At 40.0% G+C, this 23,291-nt stretch overlaps 2 protein-coding genes and 1 long non-coding RNA gene across 11 annotated transcripts in view; 2 read left to right on the top strand and 1 right to left on the bottom strand.

Annotated features, from left to right (window-relative positions):
• Window positions 1–23,291, top strand: part of SPEF2 (sperm flagellar 2) — a 164,243-nt gene that overhangs the window by 118,079 nt on the left and 22,873 nt on the right. For 6 of the 7 annotated variants that reach the window (XR_013378629.1, XM_077896243.1, XM_077896242.1 and 3 more), the window contains 6 exons: window positions 267–414; window positions 2,352–2,480; window positions 3,581–3,719; window positions 6,539–6,768; window positions 18,999–19,105; window positions 19,805–19,987. Coding sequence is in view for 6 of the 7 variants with exons in the window: in XM_077896243.1 (XP_077752369.1) it covers window positions 267–414; window positions 2,352–2,480; window positions 3,581–3,719; window positions 6,539–6,768; window positions 18,999–19,105; window positions 19,805–19,987 (936 nt within the window). In the remaining variant the exon portion in view is untranslated. The remainder of the gene's footprint in view (window positions 1–266; window positions 415–2,351; window positions 2,481–3,580; window positions 3,720–6,538; window positions 6,769–18,998; window positions 19,106–19,804; window positions 19,988–23,291) is intronic. The other variant, XM_077896241.1, reaches the window with a different exon arrangement.
• Window positions 1–23,291, bottom strand: part of LOC144313000 (uncharacterized) — a 94,270-nt gene that overhangs the window by 67,562 nt on the left and 3,417 nt on the right. The window lies entirely within an intron of this gene.
• LOC144312998 (zinc finger protein 862-like) lies at window positions 11,273–17,897 on the top strand. Its single transcript, XM_077896236.1, has 5 exons — window positions 11,273–15,627; window positions 15,755–15,972; window positions 16,094–16,302; window positions 16,398–16,521; window positions 16,603–17,897. The coding sequence occupies exons 1-5, from the start codon at window positions 14,482–14,484 to the stop codon at window positions 16,955–16,957; spliced, it is 2,052 nt and encodes a 683-aa protein (XP_077752362.1). The 5' UTR covers window positions 11,273–14,481; the 3' UTR covers window positions 16,958–17,897.

Here is a 23,291-nt window from a genome sequence, read left to right as displayed (position 1 = left end):
GAGGAAACGTAAGGTTGCGTTGCAGGCAGCGCTTGAGAAAGTGACCAACCTGCGCACAGACAGCTGCAGAGAAGCCACCTCTTGGGGCCAGGGCCAGGCTGCCGTGTCACTAAAACCCTGAAGTGCGCTTTCTGTAGAGACTGAGTACGTGGCACGGTCGTTTACAGGAGATGAGGCCTCAGTGGAACTCGGGGATGACTAAATGCACGTGGCTCTCAGATTTCCCAAGTGTCGCATTAATTGAAATCTTGCTCGATTACAACCAGGTGGCTGCTGAAATTCATCAGAGGCTCATGGAAGAAGAAAAGGAAAACCAACCAGCAGACACAAAAGAAAAATCTCCTCAGATGGGGACAAATAAAAAAGCCAAAGAGGAACCACCCAAGAAAGAAAAGGCAGACAAAAAAGCAAAAGGTATTCACGGTTGTGGCATCCGAAGCTGTGGATGCTTCAGCCTCTCTCTAGAACACACACGATGAAGCTACTGTGGGCTAGGTTTAGTTCCGAGCCCACACGCTCCTGTGATGGTGTTGGCTGACTAGTCATACTGGGTACCAGCCTCACCTGACTTATTTATCCAAATAGCCGGGCATTTGGAACATGCTGGAAGAACTCCAAGATGACACTGTGTGATCTGAAATGTGTGCACAAAAGGGTGAGAAACGAGTCTATACGTACATATGTTTCAGGTTGAATTCAGGTTTCTGGCTTAATCCAAGGAGGTTCCTCTCTCCCAGAGGCCTCCTGCCTCATCTCAGCCTCCGAGACGCCTGGGAGGGAGCAGAGGCTGGGAGAGACCCCTGTCAACCTTGGGGGTCAACTCGGGCACAACGGTTACCCTCCCCTCTGAATGTCTCCACGTGGACACAGTTAGGGTAAGGCGAGGCAAGAGGGGGAGAGACGGGAGCTCCAGAGCAGAAGTCTGCCTCACCAGTCGGTTGCTCACACGTGCTGGTTAGGCCGCGGCTGGACGCAGGCGGGATGCTTCCAGACTGGCCCCTGCCCTGGTGGGGACTCTAGGCTAGAGGCAGGGAAGGACATGTGACTGATCACTGTTCCTTAGCAGGGGAGGGATAGGCGACCCGGAGAGCCAGGAGGGGGGCGGCACTTCGCAGCTGGGGTACACTGAGGCAGCCCTGCGGAGGAGCGAGAGGAGGAGCTGAGGATGTGGGCCCTGGGGGGGACGCCCGAGCGAAGAGAATAATAGCACCATGAGAAAAAACACACCATGTAGTCCATCTCAGATGCGAAAGAAATAAGCTGTATTTGAAGGACATGCTTCAATTTTTTTTAAATTTTTATTTTTTAAAGATTGTATTAATTTATTCATGAAGGACACACAGAGAGGCAGAGACACAGGGAAAGGGAGAAGCAGGCTCCCTATAAGGAGCCTGATGAGGGACATGAACCCAGGACCCTGCGATCACGACCTGAGCCAAAGGCAGATGCTCAACCACTGAGCCACCCAGGCACCCCTTCAATTTACCTTGATAGATGAGCGGTTGAGTCCAGCCCCTTAATTTTACAGATGATAAAACAGAAATCCAACGAGATTAAGCTCCCTTTCACCTGTAATTTATGCATCGGTCTACTGTTGCAATTACGGGTTCTTACCGTTGCTTTGTTTACAATTATGTCATCTTCACATGATTTGAACCCCTTGGGGTCAGACCTTCAAGACAGATTCGTTGCACTGAGTAGAAATATGTGGACGGGGCCTGCAGCTGGAATCCCACTGTCGTTTCTCAAGAGTGAATTGTCCGAAAAATGCTGACAAATCCTTATTTTCTAATTATCTTATGTAATCACTAAAGTACTTGCAGTTAAAGATTGCAAGATTGCAATCTGTGAAAAGATTGTTTCGTAGGTTACAGATTCTTAACCATGAGCCACATTTCAGCCACATCTCGTGGAGGTTGTTCCCTGGTCTTTTCTCCGTGAAGACCTGGGAGGCCTTTGGCTAATGCTAGGACCTCTTACGGAGCAGTCCTTCTGCTCCATGGGGCTCATGGCATCCGTGGTATATTGCAGTTTGCTTATTTCTGTCCCCAGACTCTGCATCGCACCTTGTTTGAAGTCTATAACCATGTCTGCCCCTCACTGCACACCTCATCTTTCCATGATGCTACACAATAGGGGCGTTTGTATTCGTGTGTAGCCTAGATAACACACGGAAAATTCACAAGGAAAGATCAGCATTTCACACTCAGTCAGGACTAGGATCGGTCCTTTCCAAACCCCAACAGATTTACTACAGACCCGCACATCTCACTTCGTCCTCATTTTGTCCAAGTAACTGTGCATCCATTGGATGTCGCTCGCTCCTCCCTGAGTTCCTACTGTCCTTTCAGGCAGATCCCCGCCGATAGCAGAAGCCACGCCTGTGACAGTCACAGCAGAGGAGATTACCCAAAAGGAGAAGAGAAACGAACTGATGCTCAAAATCAAGGAAGAGCACCTCGCTGCCCTGCAGTTTGAAGGTAGCAGTGGAAAAGAACCAAGATGATTCTTTTCAGGGGAAAATAGGCCAGGAGGCAACCAGCCCATGACTGGCTCAAGTCCTCAAGGAGGACACAATGCAAAGCGATCAAAAAGTACAACACTTAGTTGGTTGTTTTCATATGACCCCATGAGGGCTAGATTCAACTATTCTATAATTGTCTGCTGGGATCTCCAAAAGAGACAAAGAAAAGTTGGGAAGGGGTTAGGAGAACACCAGCAATGATTACAATCCCAAAGAATAGAAATGAAAAGAATATGTTAGAGTCAGAGTGATTTTACAGGTTGAAAGAAGGCTTAGAGCCACATACACATAGGTGGTTTTATATGATAAGAATAATTTAGGCCTCTCATTAGGAAAATAAATCCTTACTGAAGGCTAACAGCCCCCAAAAGTGAGTTCTTGGTAACAGAGGCCATAGAAGAGCCAGTAATGGATTAATAATGTTCAAGAGCCTCCTTTTCTATAGATAGCAATGATTTTATAAGATCTATTCTCCTGGCTCTTCCACTTGTTTTATAATGTGGCTCAAAATGGACTTTGAAAAAAAAATCAGAAACATCAGCAAATTAGGCCAGTGGTAGTGGAAGAAGCAAAGCGGAAACCTGGGAAAACTATTTCAGAGGTAAAATCCACAGACAGTGTGTGCCATGGGCAGCAAGAGGCCCTGGGATACAGAGCATTTACCCTAGTTTTACCAGGGCTGAGAAAATACAATGATGTTGCTATCCTGAGGTTCTAAAGTAGGGAGATCATCAAGAGACTTGTACTTTCCCCTTTTTGAAATTCAGAAATTATCTGTTTGCATTTTCCCATTCCAATTTATCAAAGAATATATTGTTATAAAGTGCCATAAATGTTAAAGCTCAGTTTATAGTTTTGGCTTAAATAAGCTGTCAAATTACACGACCATGCATTTTACTTTTTTTCTCAGTGACATAGATTGGATATTATCAATGGTCGTATATTAAATGTGCACCTACATCTTCACAAATAGAAGCATGAGTGGTTTAAAAATCGATTACAAAATGCATGTATATATAATACATTTTAAAATCCTTCACTTTCTTTTTAAATTAGAGATAGCCACACAGTTCCGGCTTGAACTGATAAAGACAAAAGCATTGGCTTTCCTTGAAGATTTACTAACAAAGGTGGTCGATGTATATAAACTCTTGGAAAAGTGGCTTGGTGAGAGGTACTTGAATGAAATGGCCAGGTAATGTACTGCATGGGCTTTTCAAAATGTATTTTTTAATTCCTAAAAGCCAAAATTGGCAGATTTTTAGGCATTTACAAACGTAAATTACATTTACAAATAGATGTTTTGGCTTTTTAGGGAATGACATATGTATTTGTATTATGCTCTATTGTATTTATATTATGTTCTTTTCAAACAATAAGTCATGTATCAAAGTGTCCTATTGCAATGTCCAGGTTTGCACATCATTTCTGAGTGTGGTTTTTACCCTGCTTAATGAGGACCTTAGTTTACAAGGTCTGATTATAGGCAATTTTAAAATATTTTTCAGAAGTAAGATAATATTTCAGATCTTTTTAATGCCAGACTTATTATTAATCAGGACCAGTTAGTGGGAGACTAAGAAGCCAGTCATTGGAATGTTACACCAGTTAGGCTGATTCCTTGTAAGGGTAATACCCAGTTCTAGCTTGCTGTTGGGTTCCAAAAGTTTTTCAGACTTCTCATCTCTAATGTGGGGCAGAGAATCCCATTCTCTTAATTCTCCCTCAAAAATCAGCTCAGCCAAGCAGAAATAGCCCTCAGGTGAGAGGAAACATGATGTTCCAAGAGACGGGGATTCCCTCACTGTCCACAAAGGAGCAGCATGCCTATTCACTTGGGGCCCATGGGCTTCATCTATAAAAGGAAACACAGCAACCAGGCTATTTCAGAAGTTTCTACTAGATCTAGGTTCTATGAACACTATAGTGTGCAATAAACATTTACTGAAAATTTAGAGGTTACTATCTACATAGAATACAAATGGCAAGTATTCTCAGAAACGACTGCCACCTGAAAGAGAGTTGTTATGGTTTTTCTGCAATCCTTGTCTCATAATGAAAGTTCTGTTGTAAAATCTTCAGCCTAGTTTTTTTTTATATCTGTCATGCTATATAGTAACACACACACACACACACACACACACATTTACACACCCCTCAGCCTGGTAACCTAACTGCAGTAAGGCTTAAAATAATTGTACCACTGGATGGCCAAGTTGATTACTCCTTAGCATCATAGAGCAGTGGTGTTCAGTTCTGTTCTCTTCCTACCACTTACAAATGAAAACATATCTTCTTAATTCCTAGAATTCACATTACCCTCCCATCCATGTGGCCATCAATAGTAAATTCTCTCCCTCTCTCTCTCTCTCTCTCTCTCTCTCTCTCGGCATTTTAAAATTTTTATTTAAATTCAATTAATCAACATATAATGTATTATTGATTTCAGAGATAGAGGTGAGTGATTCATCAGTCTTACATAATACTCAGTGCCCATTACGTCAATGCTTCTTATACTCCAATTTCTCAGATTTGTATGGTGTACAAATATCTGACCCCTCAATGTGGCCACAAGAAGTTAAACCTAGAACTGTCCAGCTATGCATTCTGTTTTGGTTATCACAAAAACTCTCTGGTGATAGAAGGAAGATATAGAGAGAGCTGTCCATCCATTGGAACTTCAAATCTTGCTTTTTCATTTCGGAGGCATTTTTGAAGCTCTTCCATTTGTGAGAAGGGTATGCCTGGTAACCTCCACTAGGTGGTGCACACCCATTTTGAGATCCTGGTCACCGCTGGGTCTTGGTCTGCAGTGGGAGGCGGTCCTCACAACAAGCTTGGAACTTACTTGCTTCCAGTGCCTTCTCCTCTGCACCCAAGACACACACACCCCACGAGGCATAAACTAATTAGAGAATACGCGCTATGTGGACGCTTACCAGTACAGCATGCTGGAGTTGAATTCTAGTTTCAGAGAAAGCAACTAATACTATTTTTAAAACATTTTCTGTATATATATTTTGGTGTTCTGTGTTGCGTATGAGCAGATTAAAAATGGATATTTCTGTCACGTCCAATCGTTAATGCAAACTATAAACAATCATTTCTGTAAAGCAGTATATTGTATTTCTTCCTGTACAAAACTTCTCTGGCTTTTGAAATGGCCCTTTGATTAGGGCCATAACTATAATCCCCAGTATAGGTTAAATCCATTCCCTGTATGATTTCACATTAATAACCATAAAGTATGGAGTTATGTGTTACTAGCTCCATGCAAAAATAAGGAAATTTGGAGAGCTTAAATAAGTTCCCAAGGATCCATGGCTACAGAGTGTTCTAGAATAATAACTCAGCTTCCAATGTTCTTTCCACTGTACCTCACTATTACTGCTTATACTACACGATTTAACTAGGAATTATTATTTGTAAAAATAGAAAGCAATTTCAGTGGGTTCATATTATTAGAGTTCATCTGACAATCATGTCTTAAATAACTTCAAACTCCCTGATACAAAGTTAGAGAAAAGCCACTCTTCTAGAAATCCATAATCAAATTTGATTAACTTTACAATTTTTCCTGATTCCAATTAAATGTGTCATTCTAACAGTTATATTTTACAGGCTTTTCTGCATACTTATTTTGCATAGTTAGAATGAGTAACTATATTTTGGTACATACTTAGAATGAAATATATCTCTTGACATCATCTTGCTTACACAGTAAAAATATGTTCTAATGTTAATAAAACCATATTTGATGAAGTCCCTTTTGTTTCACTTTGTATAAAATATGTGACTGTGAGCTCTATAATGAGCATATATTTTATTTCCAATCTGCATTTATTATTCCACCTTTTCAAAAAGTGGATTTGAAGAGAGCTGGAATTTGTAAACATGCAGGTTGAATTGTCTTCCTTAGCTGTACGGTGTGTAGACTTTGTGTATCTGTCTCCTAAGCACTGATAACCCAGTAGTATTTAGTGGGGATAACGCTATTCATTTTTTCATTTTCAGTGTGGAAAAATTAACTGAGGTGGCCCGTTATCACATTGAAACATCAACAAAAATTCAGAATGAACTTTACCTAGACCAAGAAGATTTCTTCATTAATGGAGATCTGAAAGTCTTTCCAGATCCCCCTCCCCCAGTGCGCCCCCCACCTGTGGAAAAGGAAGAAAATGGCACCCTGACCATCGAACAGCTTGACAGTCTTAAAGATCAGTTCTTAGATATTGCACCCAAAGGTAGGAAAAATAATTACCGTGGAAAAACCACAGAAAAAGTTAAGACTAATCAGGGTAGCAGTTAACCTGTTCACAAATAACATCAGCCCTCTGGGATCACGTGTCACCAAAAAGATGCCCTCACTGTGTTCCAGCTTGCCACATGTTTGCTTTATGCAACATAGATATGAATGAAACAAACAGGAGGAAGATAGTGACTAATACTTCAGCAGGGTGATGATCCTCCTTCCTGGCAATTCTCCTCTTTGGCCCAACCCTGCCCTGGCCAGAAAGCGGGTAAACTTGAGTCTGACTATGGCAGCTGAGAGAGACAGCCTCTGTATATATGTCCAGTCGAGGGTTTGGATTGGGATCATGAGTTTGCGTTTCTGTCTTCCCCACTAGTCTGGGGAGGGAGACCAGGGTAGAGAACTTCCCTTTTCTCTCAGTGCTTCATAAACTAAGAACAGAACCAGATAAGCTGTCACCAAAATATTTACCTAATTGAGTAATGTGTTCACATGTATGTATACATAGAATTTTATGCCTATGACACTTTATTTCCTTCACATGCTATCATTATGGCTCTATAGTATGTGCATGGGCTTTTTTTTTTTTTTTAATTCAGTCTCTTTCGACTTCCAGATATTCTTCAATGAATTCCATCAGTTGACAGCACAAGTAATTCAGACAGATCATGTAGGTCTAGCATCTCATCTACATTTTACTGGGCTGGACACTGAGTCACAGAGCAGTTTTTACATATGATCATATGTCATCCAGTCCTCTTCAGATTCAAAGCTCTTGCCTCTTCTCATTGAACTAAGTCACCTCTCAGAAACAAGTTTATTTTATCTTCCAACATCCACCTATTGGAAAATCATTACTTTTTCCCTAGAGAATAGCCAACTGACTTTAGTCTAGCCCTAACACACTTCTACTTTCATAGTGATTATATTTCATTTGTTTTTTAAAAGTTCATTATTTCCGGAAACCCACATCAAATCTCAAGTGTCAAAGGGCATTCCTTTACTCTAAATCTGAACACCTCTTTGCTAAGCCTAGTGGGTGAAACAGGTGAAATCTTATACACCTGGGTGACCCTCTACCCTGGCACACATCAGCTCATCTAATCAGCTTGAGTGGGTCTCCACCTCGAATATATAAAGGCACACATGACAACTGTGGATGGACACCAACACTGGTTGGCAGTGTTTGGGCAGGAAGGAAATGTGGCCATTGGCAGGTACCAAACAATCTCAGTTTTATAAAGCTGAGTCCACAAAATCTCTTCCATTGTTTGGTCAAGCAGATTCCATTCTCTTCCCCACCGTGTGGGTTTCACAAGGCCCTCTTATTACATATTCCCTTCTCAAAGGTTGCTTTTGCCCTTCATTTTATCCACACTATTTTTTATATAAAATACAAAGATACATGTATAAAGACCCTGAATATGACATATGATTTGATTTAATCCTACATTAGGGTGATGGGATGGAAATCATCCAATTAGCAGGTCAAAACTAAAAGCATTTGGGGACATTTCAGGAGGTAGAAGAGGATTTTGAAAATTGTCAGCCACTCATAATCCCTTTTAAAAGAGACCTTAGTATTTATGATGATAACCACAATAATTCCTGGATCCAACCTCAAAACCAGAGCCTGCACTTCAACTAAACGTTTAAAAACAACAAACAGCAGCTATAAGTTGGCATGTGCATGTCTTAGAAGATTAACTCTAGAAGCCTTTGGGACTAAAATATGTCAACTGATACATTTATCTGTTTTCTAAATACAGTAGAATGAATGCAACAGCTTTCAAAGTATGGTAGAAAGAGGAAGGAAGGAGGAAGAAAGGAAAAGAGGGACAGAGGAGAAATAGTTATATATATATATATATATATATATATATATATATATATATATATATATATATATATATATTAAAATGTAGATGTAAAAGGAAAACCACTTGCCCCAGGGACTTAGAATGTAATTTGAAAAGGCAAGCATGGAAGAAGAAAATATAAACTTCTATTGAGTTTCTTTCTGGAACAGAATATGAACTTTATAAAAGTGTGTAAAAATGCAGAGCAAGAGAGGATCAGTGCCCAGTGAAAGTAGGTCAGGGATACAGAGGATATCTAAAGTTAGAGGAACAGCCACTAGCCAACATGCAAATAAGAGGCATGGGTGTGAATGTTCAGGGAAAGGTCAGGAGACTGTTTTGCTTCTCCTTCCCCAACTGCACGAGCAGCAGGCAAACAGATGGGGAAGGCTTTTCTGTCTGAGGAACCACCACCAGCCACCCAAGCTGGAGAATCCACCCAGATTTAAGAATAACCATTGTAATTACTGCACAAGTTACAAGGCTATACAATACTGTGAGATTTGGAAGTCTTACTGGTTCAATAAATCAGTTTACATTCTTTATTATTTGCTCAATTATGCTATTTGAATACATATACACACACATATTCATTGCTTTTCAAGTACATGTAAGATTTAGCACAGTATCAGGTAGTCTATCATTAAAAGTAATATTCATTGTAATTAGTCTTACTAATGTTATAAAGGAAGGCAAAATAATGATCATTCCATTTTCTGCATCCCAGAGTCACAGATCTGTGATGACTTCTTAGAAGTCAGGCTGCAAATGTTGACATTGGCCCTCCCTGAGGAAGTCCAGTAGTTACCACTCACCCTTTCTCACCAATTCCCTTAGCCCCAAAAAGATCCTTTGTCTTTCTTCCTCAGCTCTGTGATTGTTGTCCACTGCCTTAAATAATATACAGCCATCCATCTTTTAAGTGAAGTCTTTTGTCATATTCCTTCCGAGAACTAGAAAACAGTCTTTTATGATACCTTCCACTGTGTTTACCTTAGAACTCTACAGTTTCAAAAGACAATCTTAGTTGAAGTGATCGGTTTTCAAAGTATGGAGCAACTGGCTAAAAGTGGCACATTTCTGAATGTGTGATCCTACAGAACTTCTTCCTTGAGCTTGAAAATTGCTGTTATTTTTAAGCCAAGAAATATGAGCATTTCCTTAAACTATTTCATAAATGCCAATGTAACCTATGGTATCTAAGATGTAACTTTGAAGCTTACTAAAATATGGTAAAATATGATGAACAGATGGATGTTTCTCTAGGAAAAAAGCATACATATTTACACATCATCATTATATGACCAGGCCTACCAGAGGATGTTTTAGCACATTTATAAGGAATGGTGATGTCATGAAGTTTCACTTTGGTAACTTTTAATTATGTTGCATAAATAAATTTATTGATGGAAATTGAAAATCCTTAAGTAAAACAAGTGACTTTAAATACTTGTAACTAGTATCAGGATATAAACAGAAAGAACCAAAGCTTATGGAGTTTTTTGCTGAGTATTAGCTACTCTACTTGAAAAATAGAAGTCTTCATTAAAATAGTCCTTACTAAAAAAAATAAAAATAAAAAAATAAAAATAAAATAGTCCTTACTAAAGATAATGGAAAATTGAAAATGCATCGTATACCGCAATGCTTATATATTCAACACTCCTCTCGTGGTCAAAATCTGCCACTTGTGATGATTTTAAATCTCCTTTAGTAAAGGTAGTCATGAGAAATAAAATACCATCTGTTGATATGATCATCACAAAAATGCCAGAAAGGAAAAATGACTGTATGCATGATAATCCAACAAGATCGTACAAAATGCAAGGAAACAATTTGTCATGCTGGCATTTTCCATGCTACCCAGCAAAGATCCATACTTTAGAATCTCAGGAGCAGCTTAAGTAAGAGAAAGCCAGTGCATCGACAAGACATTCTTTTATTGACTGTCCCGGGAATCATTTCCATGAGCGTACTTCCAGCACAGGGTGAAATTTAGTGAACGTCCTCTGAATTATAACAACAGCCAATATTGGCATGGTGTCAGGCCCCATGCTAGCATTTCCATGTTGATTCACTTCTTACACATGGCTGGCTGAGTAAAAAGACGCCGCTATGGTTAAGAAGGGTCAGACAGCTCTTTTCAAATCTACCTTTTGTCAAATGATTGTATATGATCTTGGGTAAGTTATTTAGCCTCTCTCTTCTCAACTTCCTCCTCTGGAAAATCGGATATTTCAATGGAGTTGCTATAAGCATTAAAGTAATTAATATAAGTAAAATATTTAGAGTCTGGCACATAGAATGTGTAATTTAAATGTAATATAAGCCATTGTCATTTACTTATTTTTTTAAAGATTTTTTTAAATTTATTTATTCACGATAGTCACAGAGAGAGAGAGAGAGAGAGAGAGGCAGAGACACAGGCAGAGGGAGAAGCAGGCTCCATGCACCGGGAGCCCGATGTGGGATTCGATCCCGGGTCTCCAGGATCGCGCCCTGGGCCAAAGGCAGGCGCCAAACCGCTGCGCCACCCAGGGATCCCTAATTATATTATTATAGTAATATATTATTATATATAATATTATAAAGTAATATTTGTATATATGTAAATAATATTTATTATTATATAACATGTAACATTATACAATACAATAGTGAATCAAACTATTCCAATTATTACCTAAAATGTTAGCTCCATATGCTGAAGGTACACATACCACAACAGGCATCTAGAGCATTACTCTGGAACATTTCCAGAAAAAAAAAAAAAAATTACACCACCTGATAGAATTAAACCATAAGGTATGTGGCTCCCCAAGGGGACCATAAACATCTCAAACAAAAACACTCATTTTGTGTACTGCATTAAGCTCTGGGAGGAACATCTTGTCTCTAAACATCAAGTGCCAAGCACATCAGGAAGACAGTCTTTTTCCAATGGAAGCTATTTGGAGTCTGTTGAAACCAGAACACTTTAGCAATGTTCCTCAGGCCCCACTTAAACCAAAAGAACTCCTTTTCTTTGTAAACCCATCAGTATTCCATGTAATGCCTGTAGATATTTGGTTCATGGCTATTTTGGCTTCTGCTTGAGTGGCTCTGCTTGAGAGAACACAGCCCAGCAAATTCCACATCTGCATCACTTCTTCAAGGGAGGCAGCTTGTAGTTGTTCAAGGTTATGATACTGTTCTAAAAACTGGGAAGGGGACCTCCTTTGAGAGGCTCTTTTTTAGAGACCCTTAGGTTCAATGATTGGCCTCAGAGACATAAGGCACAAACAGAACTCTTGTCTGTGGTGGCTAAGCTAGATCATTCGGCTACATGGTTTTTACAAGAATTCAAAGGAGGAAGTAGTTACTGCTGCCTTTGCAGGTCAGAATAGGGGTTAACTCAGAGGAGAATTGTTAAAGGAAGCTTCCAGGAAGAAAAGCAGGGGAAAGCATACAAAGGGGAAAAGAGAGTAGACATTGAAATTTTTGAAGTTGCATGACATATTCAAGGGACAGCCAACAGACCAATTGGGGCAAGAGGCAGGAGGTAAGGACCACAAAGGCTTTGTGGGCAGATTGTCAAGTCTCACAGTGGCTTGCAAAGGACACACAGGAAAGGATTATCAAAGGCCTTTAGAGCCAGATGCTGTGGTGAGTGGATTACAGGGAGGAAGAGACTGTCTGAGAACTCAGCAGATGCTGCTCTGTGTCGCTACAGAGCCTTGGCCAACAGGAAGACAGGATTTAAGGGCATGGAGGGTGGGGTGGGGGGATCATTAGAAAGTTCAGTGGATCTTTTTAAGCTAGTGTCTCTGAGAAAATTGTAGAAATAGGATACTCTATATATTTGCAGGAAGGTAAGCCGCATGTAATCTGAAACCTGCTTAAATTAGTCTGACTTTACACAAATCAAAAAATACAGAAGGATTTCTTACAAAAGGTACCCTAGGGAAGGATTGATGTTATTAACAGAAATACCTCTCCAGGTGACAAAATCTAGGGATTATGCAAAAAAGGAGTAAGGCCCCTGTATGTCCTGTGGTTCTCTCGGTGGGTGAACTCCTTCCCCTACGTAGATTCAGATCACGGAAATGCAGTAGTAAATCTAGAAGCCTTTGGACCTGTTAAAACCATTTGTGGGCAGAGTTTCAGCTACTTCTTCAGGAGGAACCACATTCTCATGAAGCCAGAGAATTTACATGAGGCAAATGAGAAGTATGTGCTCAGAATCAAGATAACACCTTCTGGAAAATCTCTCATAAAACTACAAATGTAAAAGCTAGCCAAAACGGTAGTGAAAGTTAAAGTCCTTCCCTTCAGTAACTAGAGACCTCTTGTCTCACGTATTCATTCCTGGGTTCACCAGCACGTATGTGCGTGGAGCACGCACCGGCTTGGGACCCAAGGTCTAGCGTGGGAGACTTGATAACCCAAGTAGGGTCTAGAATGAAGGCCGGACGTATTAACCACAAGGGGGCTCACTTCAGGACACAATTCATAGTTAGGATCTAGGAAAATGACAACAGTTAATATTTAGGATCTGGTGGGGGGTGGAGAAAACAGGGATGTGTTTTAACAGTAACAACTGCAAAAAAAAAAAAACTGATTAAAAGGCAAAATAAAAGTTAGGTGCAAATCGGGGAAGAAGGCAGCAGCAGGTTGACTAATGTTGAAGGCTTCCAAGTAGAAGACGTTAAGAGATATGTGATCATGAAAATCAGTTAGGGATGTTTATTTTCCTAGACATCTGCCAAGTGCTTCGCGCTCACCTAGGCATGATAGAGCACAAAGGAAAGAAGTGTGGTTCTGTCAGAAGAGTTTAAAATCTAGCTGTCAGTCAGCCTAGGACAGGAAAGCAGTGAAACGAAATGAAATGCTGAGCTTGTATGTCGACATGAGGTAATTTAGTACAATATCACACAAACACATGTTCCACTTTCCTGTTAACCTATAACATAGGACAAAATAATCTAATGATCGGGAGGGTTACCGAAGTCACAGGAGGGAAATAAATGGGTGGCCTAGGCTGCCTGCCTTTAGAGAAAACCTGTATTTTAGGACATTGCTTTGTGTAATTTAAATTTTTTGTCCTTAGGTCCAGATAAATATATATATTCCAGTCTCCAAAATGTATGTTTCAGATATTAGATCTTTGGGGAAAAGAAAAAGATGAGGCATGAGGCACGGCTCCTTGAAACCACCTGGGACAGGTCTCGAAGCCTGAAGCCCTTTCTGTAAATGAACAGGCTGGCTCTAGTACTGCCAGTGAGGATGGACTGAGGTGGGAGGGAAGAGATGGCCAAGGTGAATCTTGTAGACATGCCGCCTTGCGTGTCCTGTTACTCTTTCTTCTCACTACAGGAAGCAAATGTCAGCAAAAAGCAATGTCTCTCTTATGCGTAGAGAACAAGATTCTAGAGTGAAGGAGAGCGTAGCAGCCTTTGCCCTTATGAGAAATCTGTGATAGTGAAGTGAGTAAGCATGAGGGCTGTAGAGTAGGATTGCCTGCTAGCGATCCACTACTCCACCACTCACCAGCACCGGGACAACAGACAAATTAATCAATCTCTTTGTACCCTTGTTTTTTTTTTAATCCATAAAAATGACAAGTAATTGGTATATTTTCTTACCTATAAAATGGAGATGATGGATTATGAGGATTAAGTGGTATAAGCCACTTAAAGCACTAGCCAGAATGCCTGACATACTACTTGTAAGCACTCACTGTAGTTTTTCCCAGAAATAGTGAGCAAGTTTTGGGGTCAGAGATAAGCAAAACTGAAGGTAGACATTGGGGGTTGCTGAAAATAACAACGTGGAGTTATTTTAAAGGCAGGGATCCTCCAGGTGACATGAACCGAGTCACTGAAAAGCAGAAAAGGCTGCAGAAGCTTGACCATTACCTTCCAAAAAGGAACGATCAATTTTTGAAAATCTGGCTGAAAAAATACCCTTGGCTTATATATGATGAGATGTTAAATCTTATGTTCTGTGGCCTGTGTCGTAAACATGGAGTGAAGTCAAAGGGAAATCAAGTGAGTTTTTTTTATGGCACTGACAACTTTAGGACAGAATTTCTCAATGCACATCATCTCAGTGAGGCTCATGCCAAGGCTTCACTAATGGAAGCAACAAATGGTTCTCCAGTGAATGTCGCCACCACAGAGCTCATGGTGACAACCATGAGCAAAGTCACCCTCGGGAGAGTAGAGAACTTATTCAGATCATGCCATGCTATCGCCAAGACGGGACGTCCTCTCAAAGACTTTATCTGGATGTGCAAGTTGGATGATATGAAGGGGGTCGATATCGGCCCCGTATTCAGAACTAACAAATCAGCAAGAACCTTTACATATTTTATTGCTGAAGTGGAACGGAAAAATCTTAGGGAGAAACTAGAACAAAGTAAATTTTTCTCTGTCCTCAGTGATGGAATCACAGACAGTTCAACCAAGGCGGCTGAACTTGTCTACGTGCAGTTTGCACACGCGGGAAAAGTGCATTGCCAAATTGCTGGGGTACAGACAGTAGAAAGGGAGGATCCTTTGGCAATAAGAGATGCCATTGAAAGAACTCTAGAGAGAAATCTTCAACTTAAGCTATCAGACCAAGACTGGGCCAAGAAACTGGTTGGTTTTGGAAGTGATGGTGCCCTTGGCTCAGGGAGAGAAAACAGCAGGGTGGCCCTGCTTTTAAGAGAAATCCAGCCATGTGCTCTGACTGTATACTGCTTTGCACACCATCTTGAACTGTCTTACAAGGCGGTGTTCCAAAGCGTTCCCCTGTACAACGACGTCAGAAATCTTCTTCACAGCATCTACCACTTCTACCACAGTTCCCCTCTGCACAGGAGTTCTCTGGTAACTGCTTTCAAAGGCCTTCACCTTCGACCTGTGATGCCTTCTCAAGTAGGGGGCAGGAGGTGGCTTCAGGAACTACAGGCAGCTCTCCAGAACTTTCTCAAGGGATATCCTGCAATAGTCCAGCAACTGCATTCGGTAAGTAATTTTGAAATACCACGCTGTGTTAGCTTTCCAGAGTGACAGAGAATATTTTTATTAAGCAATTTGAAATCATAACTCTGAGAAAGACAAACCAGTATTTTATTCCTGATCTATGTTACAGGGAGATGAAGGCAGGAGTGACACCAGTCATCAGAAAGCCAAGGAACTCCTGGGGTTCCTTCTCCAAGCAAACATTGTTAAATTTATCCACTTCTTAGTGGATGTCATTAATGTCCTTAGCATTCTTTCCCGTGTCAATCAAAACAGAAATTCTTCCATTGCTGATGTATTTGCCACATTAGAATCAACACTGGAAATGCTCAGAATATATCAAACAAGGTAAGGAGTTGGGAAATGGTCTGAGGGTCTGTCAAACTAGACAGCATGACTAGGGACATTATTTGCCAGGTGCTTTTTCATTTAATTGTTTATTTGGGGAATTTTTTTTTCTCCTCCCCAGACCAGGACCAAAGGAACGTTGGGTGGATTCGGTCACGCACTTTCATGGCAACTGCCTGGGAGGAAAGGGAGACATTTCTGATGTGAGAAGAGTAGTCTTAACACATCTTATCAAGAGGCTGCAAGGTTGCTTCAGAGATGCCAGCCAAGATGTGCTGAAGGCAACCATGATTGGAAGCTTTAAACTGTGGCCTGCGAAGATAAATCAAGGTACCCTGTATGCACTAACCCCAAACCTTTTGTACTTTGGCTGTCTGTAGGTTTCTTTCTTATGTGTGACTCTTTCTCTTGTATATTGATGGCAGAATTTGGAGAAAAAGAGGTATCCATCCTGATTGCCCATTATGAACCAGTACTGGAAGCTGCCAACGTGGAAATCGACGAAGTGGACGCTGAATGGAGCATGTTGAAATTAGAGATTTATGCTAGGTAAGCATGGTTGGTATTTACAAATGTTTGAATGGCACTTGGGAGTCTCAATAATTTATATTTTTCATTCTTCCCCGCTAGATTTCAGAACATCCGCAAATTGACCTGGGATTTTGTGAATTCTGTTTACTTACACAAGTATCCAAATATCTTGACGTTAGTGGACCTCGTGCTGACCCTCCCTGCAAGTTCCGCGGAGGCAGAACGTGGCTTTAGTCAGATGAAACTCACCAAGTCACAAATGCGTGCCAAAATCAAGGCTGAAAGTATGACGGATCTCCTTGTAATTCAGTTGAATTCTCCGGACATTAATAACTTTGACCCTCGGAAAGCTATCCATTTATGGAACACAAGAACACCATCTTCAGCTGATGACACAAGACCTAATTCTGCTTATTCATCAAACTCCGAAAGCCATGATGAAAGCGATTCGTAATATGACAAATGTTGACTTCGTCACTGATCAAAGCAAAAACAAATTCTTTGTAATCTGAAATTTAGAAGTAAAAAAGTAACCACTCTTCATATCAAACACGAAAGGCATTTGGCATCTTATCAAAGTGAAAATTCTCTGTACTTTCCTTTAAAAAAAAAAAGATGTATTTATTTTAGAGAGAGAGTGTGCATGAGGGAGCAAGAGGGGGGGTGCAGAGGGAGAGAGAGAATCCTAACACAGACTCCCCGCTGAGGGCAGATTCCAGGATGCCAAGATCATGACTTGAGCTGAAATCAAGAATTGGCCTCTTAACTGACTGAGCCACCAGGCACCCCATCCTGTACCTTTCTAAGTCTACTTCTATATCCACACATTCCTTCACGTTCTTTGGATGCAGTGTGTTATTTTGATGTCATCTTTTGCAGAGTTATTGCTAAGGGTGACTAGACTATGACTATGGTCTGAATTCCCTTTGGCCTAGAACCTTCCCATAGTTCTAAATGACAGCTGCATTAGATAACTAACTTGGGCCAAACCGAAAAAGAGGTTCATTTGCTTGTTTGTTTAGATCCATGAATAAAATTTCTAAGTTTATCTGTCTATGTTATCACATTTTATGTGAAGGTCATATCACCATATGCCTTGGCAATGTCAAGATCATATATTAAAATACTTTTCACATTTCACACTAAGGTCGCCACATAAATAATTACTGTGTAAGCTGGAAGTATTGTCTTACAACACTTTGCTTGCACCACAGCTATTAAAGAAAGTGGAACTATATTGTACATAATTTTTAAATACTTAGAGCCTCCTCATGGTTTCATAAAAGAGAATTTATTTATGGTTTCATCTTGAAGAACATGAGGGATTATTTCTAACTTGTCTAAAGACAATGTGGTTTTTCCTGAAAATAAAGCTCATTTTATTGAAAACTCTACTACCTGGGAAAATGTTTCTCATCTCTTTAAAATTGGATACATGGGTTTGATCAAAAAGGATAGAGAATTTATTTCTGAATGACCTGTTGGATGGCCAGTCATATCAAAGAAAGATAGATTCTGCTCTTGCCACCCAAAAAAATAATTTCCAAAACTCAAAATTGTGTATTTAGTTTGAACCACTGACATTTAAAAAGGATTCATGCATTTTCTTAAAGGTTAGAAAAAATGTTAAGGTTCACATGGGACTTTCATAAATGCTAAAAATTCAGATGTAAAAAGAATTTGAGATGCTACATCTATGTTTCTATTTCTACTCTTTTTATCTCTAAATAAAGAAGAATAGCTCTATACTCTGGACCTGAAAGACCGAATACATGTAGGAGTCTCTCCTGACTCTAGAAGGTACTTCTGTCAGAGGGGTAGACAGACATTTTTTAAGTAGATTCATTTATTTTTGTTTTCCTATTTTTTTCCTATTTCTTTTTAATGCATGTGCATGCAATTTGAAATGAGAGACAGACTCTCTTCTGTACAGGATAAAATATAGAGGCAGTTAGATAATGAAATTGTCACTTCCAGTCCAGTGGGCTAACAATTCAAGTCTCCCCACATTTACAAAAACAAATCTCTGCTGAACTAAGTGCAAAATGAGGATAAATGTGTTATCATGATTACAGTGGTGATTTGTATGCATTTGAAACACTTTTATCCCATACTCACCAAAGTAGTTTATTCTTATACCCTACTGTATATAGGAATACTTAAGAGGTTTTTTTTTTATTTTACTAATTCTACTCTGAGCAAAAAGTCAAGGGAATATTCAAAATTCAAGTATAAATTCTCAGTGTTTTTGCCCAATCCGAAGTGATTTATTACCCAGCCGAAAAATACATTACAACTTAGCTGAGACAATGAGAGCACATCAGGAAACTGATTAGCATTTTTATATTTTCAAATGTCTTCTGTTGCTAAAGATTATAGTTTTATATAACATGAATAAAGTGATTATACAAATGCCTATTTTTGTTCTGCTTTAGCAAAAGAAAAAAAGCCGTGTCATATAACATAATTAAAAAATATTTTTCATTATGCTCTAGGCATAATAGGACATAAAGCATTTACTGACATTCTGCTGGATCTGGTAACCCTGAACCTTGGAACAAACAACTTACCTAGTAGTTGGATGCACCTCACGCAACCAGAAGTAAGCTTCCATTTTGTTTGGGTTTCAAAACTCAGAATTCTTATTTGAATTAAGACAATAGTTTTAAATCATCAGTACTTGCAGTATCTGACATTTTAGGAGGCAATCAATAAAATTTGAATGAAGAGCAAACAAACTTGAATGTAAGATGCACTATGCATGTGCCCAGTATTGAATGAATGAATGATGCCACTGACAGTCAATGAAACATCATGGAGCCCAGGAGGCTCAGTCTGTGAGCTTGTATATGTTGCTAACAGAGGGAATGATCCTGACTAGTAACAGTAGATGATTCTGGCATTCTTGCTTTTCAGTGTAATCTGTTCCTTAAGAATGTACCAGAAAACAAAATGGTTATAGTTTTCCTTACAGGCTGTGGAGCCCTTGCACAGTCACATCTAGAATCTTTATCTTCCCTCTTGAAAAGGTACAGAGTCACTGGAGTCACATGTGTAAATTCATTGTATAACAGTAAGCAAAAACCCAAATGTCAAGGAAGCAAAAAAGTAAGAGTACCTAAGTATCTGATGTGGATTGATTAGTAGAACCGGAGGAAATAAGCCTGAGAACTGACTCAATCTATTCACCCATATAAACTCCTCCTTCCTTCATCTGAATGTCCCATAAAAAACATGAACTGATAGAGTTTCAAGGTAGAGTCATACAAATATTCCAATGGCATTTCCTGTTTTCTTCTAGTTGCAGGAGTTAACATCTTTAGTAATAGTAAATTCGGAGTTTGTGGACTGGCGGAAATTCCTATTAGTAATCTCGATGCCTTGGCCCATCCCCATGGAGGAAGAGCTCCTCGAAACCCTGCAGAGGTTCAAGGCGGTGGATGAAGAGCAGTTGGGCACCATCACTTTTGAGCAGTATATGCAGGTTGCTACCAGGGTCTGGTGGCACTAATAATACTGGAGTACTTTTAGCCTAAGAAACGTATAACCCACTGATGTCACATTGCCAGGTCTTGGGCCAGTGTTCTTCCCTTTGGCTGTCCATGTCTGGGCACCCAGAGGCAGTGCAGCCACTGTCCAAGTGCCAGATGGAAGTCTAGCTTCCACCTCCAGGGGAAAGGATCTGGAAAAAGTCAGAGCTGCTAGGAGAACTAAGAGTTCTGAAAGAAGTCACATCAGCTTCATTGTCCTTTTCCTAGCTCCTACACAATGGTTCTAAACCATGGCCAAAAATTAGAATCGCCTTCAGAGCTTTTAATACATCTAGTGTCCAATACCCAATACTCTGGGAGTAGTAATAGTAGTACTACCCAGGGAAATGAACACAGGGAGAGGGGAAGGTTTGTTTTTTGTTTTTTGTTTTTTTTTTGGTTTTTGGGTTTTTTTTTCTCCATTTGGTCATGATCATGGTGAATGATGAGATAGTTTTTGAGAAGTTAAGTTTGAAATGTCTGAGAGAAGTGCAGACAGAAACGTCCAATCTGATATAGCAGATGCAGAACAGATTGCAAGTCACTATCATGTAGGCAGTCGTTAAATTTAGGAAGGGACGAGATACCCAAAGGAAGTGTCGAAAGTGATGAATAACTCAGTAGCATGAAACCTGGCCACTGGACTGGGCAGGAAGGATATATAACAGGTGACCTTTTCCAGAGCAATGTTGGTAGGGTACAGAATCCAGATTGCATAGGATTGATTACATGAATAGATCTCTAGGAAGTGAAGATAAAAGTCAATTCAGTTTTTAGAAGTTTGGGTAGGGAAGGAGAATGAAACCCCATAACTAAGGGGGACTGAATTACTTAATTTTGTGTCTACTAATTGAAATCATCTTATTGCTCATCATTTCACATTGCTGGTAAACACAAAAGATGGAAGCAATTATAAGGTTCTAATTTTGAAATAGGGTAATACTCTTTAAGTGCCTGTGTCTCATGTGTATTTCAATATTGAAAGAGCACATCCCTTCCTGCTTCTCTTTTTGTCCTTAATGGATGGTATGCTTATAGACAGCCCCGATGTTCCCATGCTTGTGCTGTTCAGCCAGAGGAAATAACACTTGAATAGAAGAAGGTTCCTTCAAGGCTGGTCAAAGCAGGTGCTTGGCTGATTGGGCTTTGATATATTTGCTTCCCTAGTAGAACGATTTATGGATACTATCGCTGATCTTGACTTAAAACTTGTGAAAACGATTTTGTCTAAAAACAAAAACAGAGCAAAACTCACTCTGGTTTCATCACTGAAAGATTTTAGAAGTGAGCACTTGCGAAATTACCAACCTTCACTACAGTATGTGCCAATTACTCCAGGCTATCAATTTAAACATCCTTTTGTACAAAACATGAGACAAACAAAGGATGTTGGCAATTTTTACCAAAATGCTGAGCCAAAACCAGAAAGCTCCTTTACCAAAAGTGTAAATTTCTTAGAGAAAGTTGGTCACTGCATTTAAAAGAAACACAGAAGTACTTATTTGAACACCTCCTGTGTTTGGGGAGCAGTAGATTTCCGATTTCTGAACTCAGCACTCTTCCCCACCCACCCAATTCCTCGTCCACAGGAGCCCCAGGAGAAGGAGGCCATTTGGAAAGGCTCAGTTGGTCATCCCACATGACTTTCACAGATTTCCAACACTTGCCAGCTCACACACACACACGCCAGAAACAAAACCAAAAAAAAAAAAAAAAAAAGAAAAGAAATAAAGAAAGAAAAAGAAAGAAAGAAAGAAAGAAAGAAAGAAAGAAAGAAAGAAAGAAAGAGAAAAAGAAAAAGTTATATGGGAAAAGTCAAAACCATTTTTAGAGCAAAATGTTATGAGATTTGTTAAAAATGCTATATTAGAACAGGAAGAGAGCATAGCACACATCGCTGAAATGGAGTTCTCTGGGAGAGAAGGCCTCTTTGCACTGCTTTTTATCTTTTTTCTTTTCTTTTGACTAATTGCAAGGTCACAACAGTCACTTAAGAGCGTGCTGATTGCCCCAGCTTCTAAACTGGGATGAGAGAGTTGGTGAAGTCGACAGGGCTGTGTACCTGGGCCTGTTTGCCCTCTACCCCTAGTCCCCCTGCTGCTGTCACATGCTTGCCTCCACTGTGTGAGGAGGCTGAGCCACTCCATGTAGGATTCTTTGATATTAAACTCTCAGCTCACCTTCTGTCTGTGAGAATGCATGTGATTACAGGCTTAATGAGTCAGCCCAGGACCCTGTAAGTCTACTTTAACATATAAAAATTCCTTTGGAAACTCCGTTTATCTCTACTCCCCAAGATACAGTGTTGGCAATCACCCCCAAGTACATGACCAACCATAAACATCTGAAGGGTTTCATGATCAAGTTTTTACTAAACAGTAAGAAACGACCTTTCCCAGCAATAGCTAGCCCCCTCAGGATCCTGGAAGCCTTGTTTCCAAAATACCTGGGAGGCTTACCCTATCCCTAACTCCTTCCCAACTTGAAGTGTATGATGGGCCACTTCTCATGACCCCAGTACAGTTCTTTCTGCCCATGGGTTCTGTCCCCATGCTTTAATAAAACCACCCTTTTGCACCAAAGACATCTCAAGAATTCTTTCTTGGCCGTCAGGTTCAAACCCTAATATTTTTCCTATAGCAGACCATGTTTTAGCAAGAGAGCACAAGGGACATTTCCATCTTTTAAGGAAAAATCACTTAATAATTCAGTGAGGCAGGATATGGTTGACACAACCTTGCTTTATTAATTTAAACCCTACTATCCAGGTTTACGTTTAACATTTCATATTGCTAAATTTTCACGGATGACTTTTTAAAAATCTTAAGTCGTTTTCCAGTCAGGTTATTTTTTTTCCTTTCTAATGTGGCCCTCTTGTGTGAGAAATACACAATGTTCTCATTTATGCAATACCATTTATGCAATGGCTGAGAAATGGTAGGAGGAATTGGGATCCAATATCTATTTCTTTTTTCCCTTCTAGCTTCTTTTAATATTTCCCCTTTTGCTCCCGGTTTTCAGCAATTTGATTATTGTGTTTCTTTGTGTGGTTTTCTTCATGTTTCTTCTGCTTGGTTCACTGAGCTCTTGACTCTCCATGGGTTTTGCCATTCTGGTCAGATTGGAAACTTTTCAGGATTTTTTTTTTCCTAAATACTTTTTCTGCACACCCACCCCTTCTCAAAATCCAGTCATGTCCTTACTGTCCCACGGGTCACTGATGTTTGGTTCCTTTTTTTTTTTTTTGTCTTTTTTTCT

Source organism: Canis aureus, chromosome 4 (genome assembly GCF_053574225.1).
Source record: "Canis aureus isolate CA01 chromosome 4, VMU_Caureus_v.1.0, whole genome shotgun sequence".
In the NCBI taxonomy this organism is placed as follows: Eukaryota; Metazoa; Chordata; class Mammalia; order Carnivora; family Canidae; genus Canis; species Canis aureus.
This window is presented reverse-complemented; position numbering and strand designations above follow the sequence as displayed.

Bases quoted from the DNA above. Each gene is read 5' to 3' on its own strand.
- LOC144312998 (XM_077896236.1), top strand. From the start codon at position 14,482: ATGAACCGAGTCACTGAAAAGCAGAAAAGGCTGCAGAAGCTTGACCAT. The intron at 15,628-15,754 runs GTAAGTAATTTT...TCTATGTTACAG, and splicing joins TAGTCCAGCAACTGCATTCG to GGAGATGAAGGCAGGAGTGA. The intron at 16,522-16,602 runs GTAAGCATGGTT...CTTCCCCGCTAG, and splicing joins AAATTAGAGATTTATGCTAG to ATTTCAGAACATCCGCAAAT.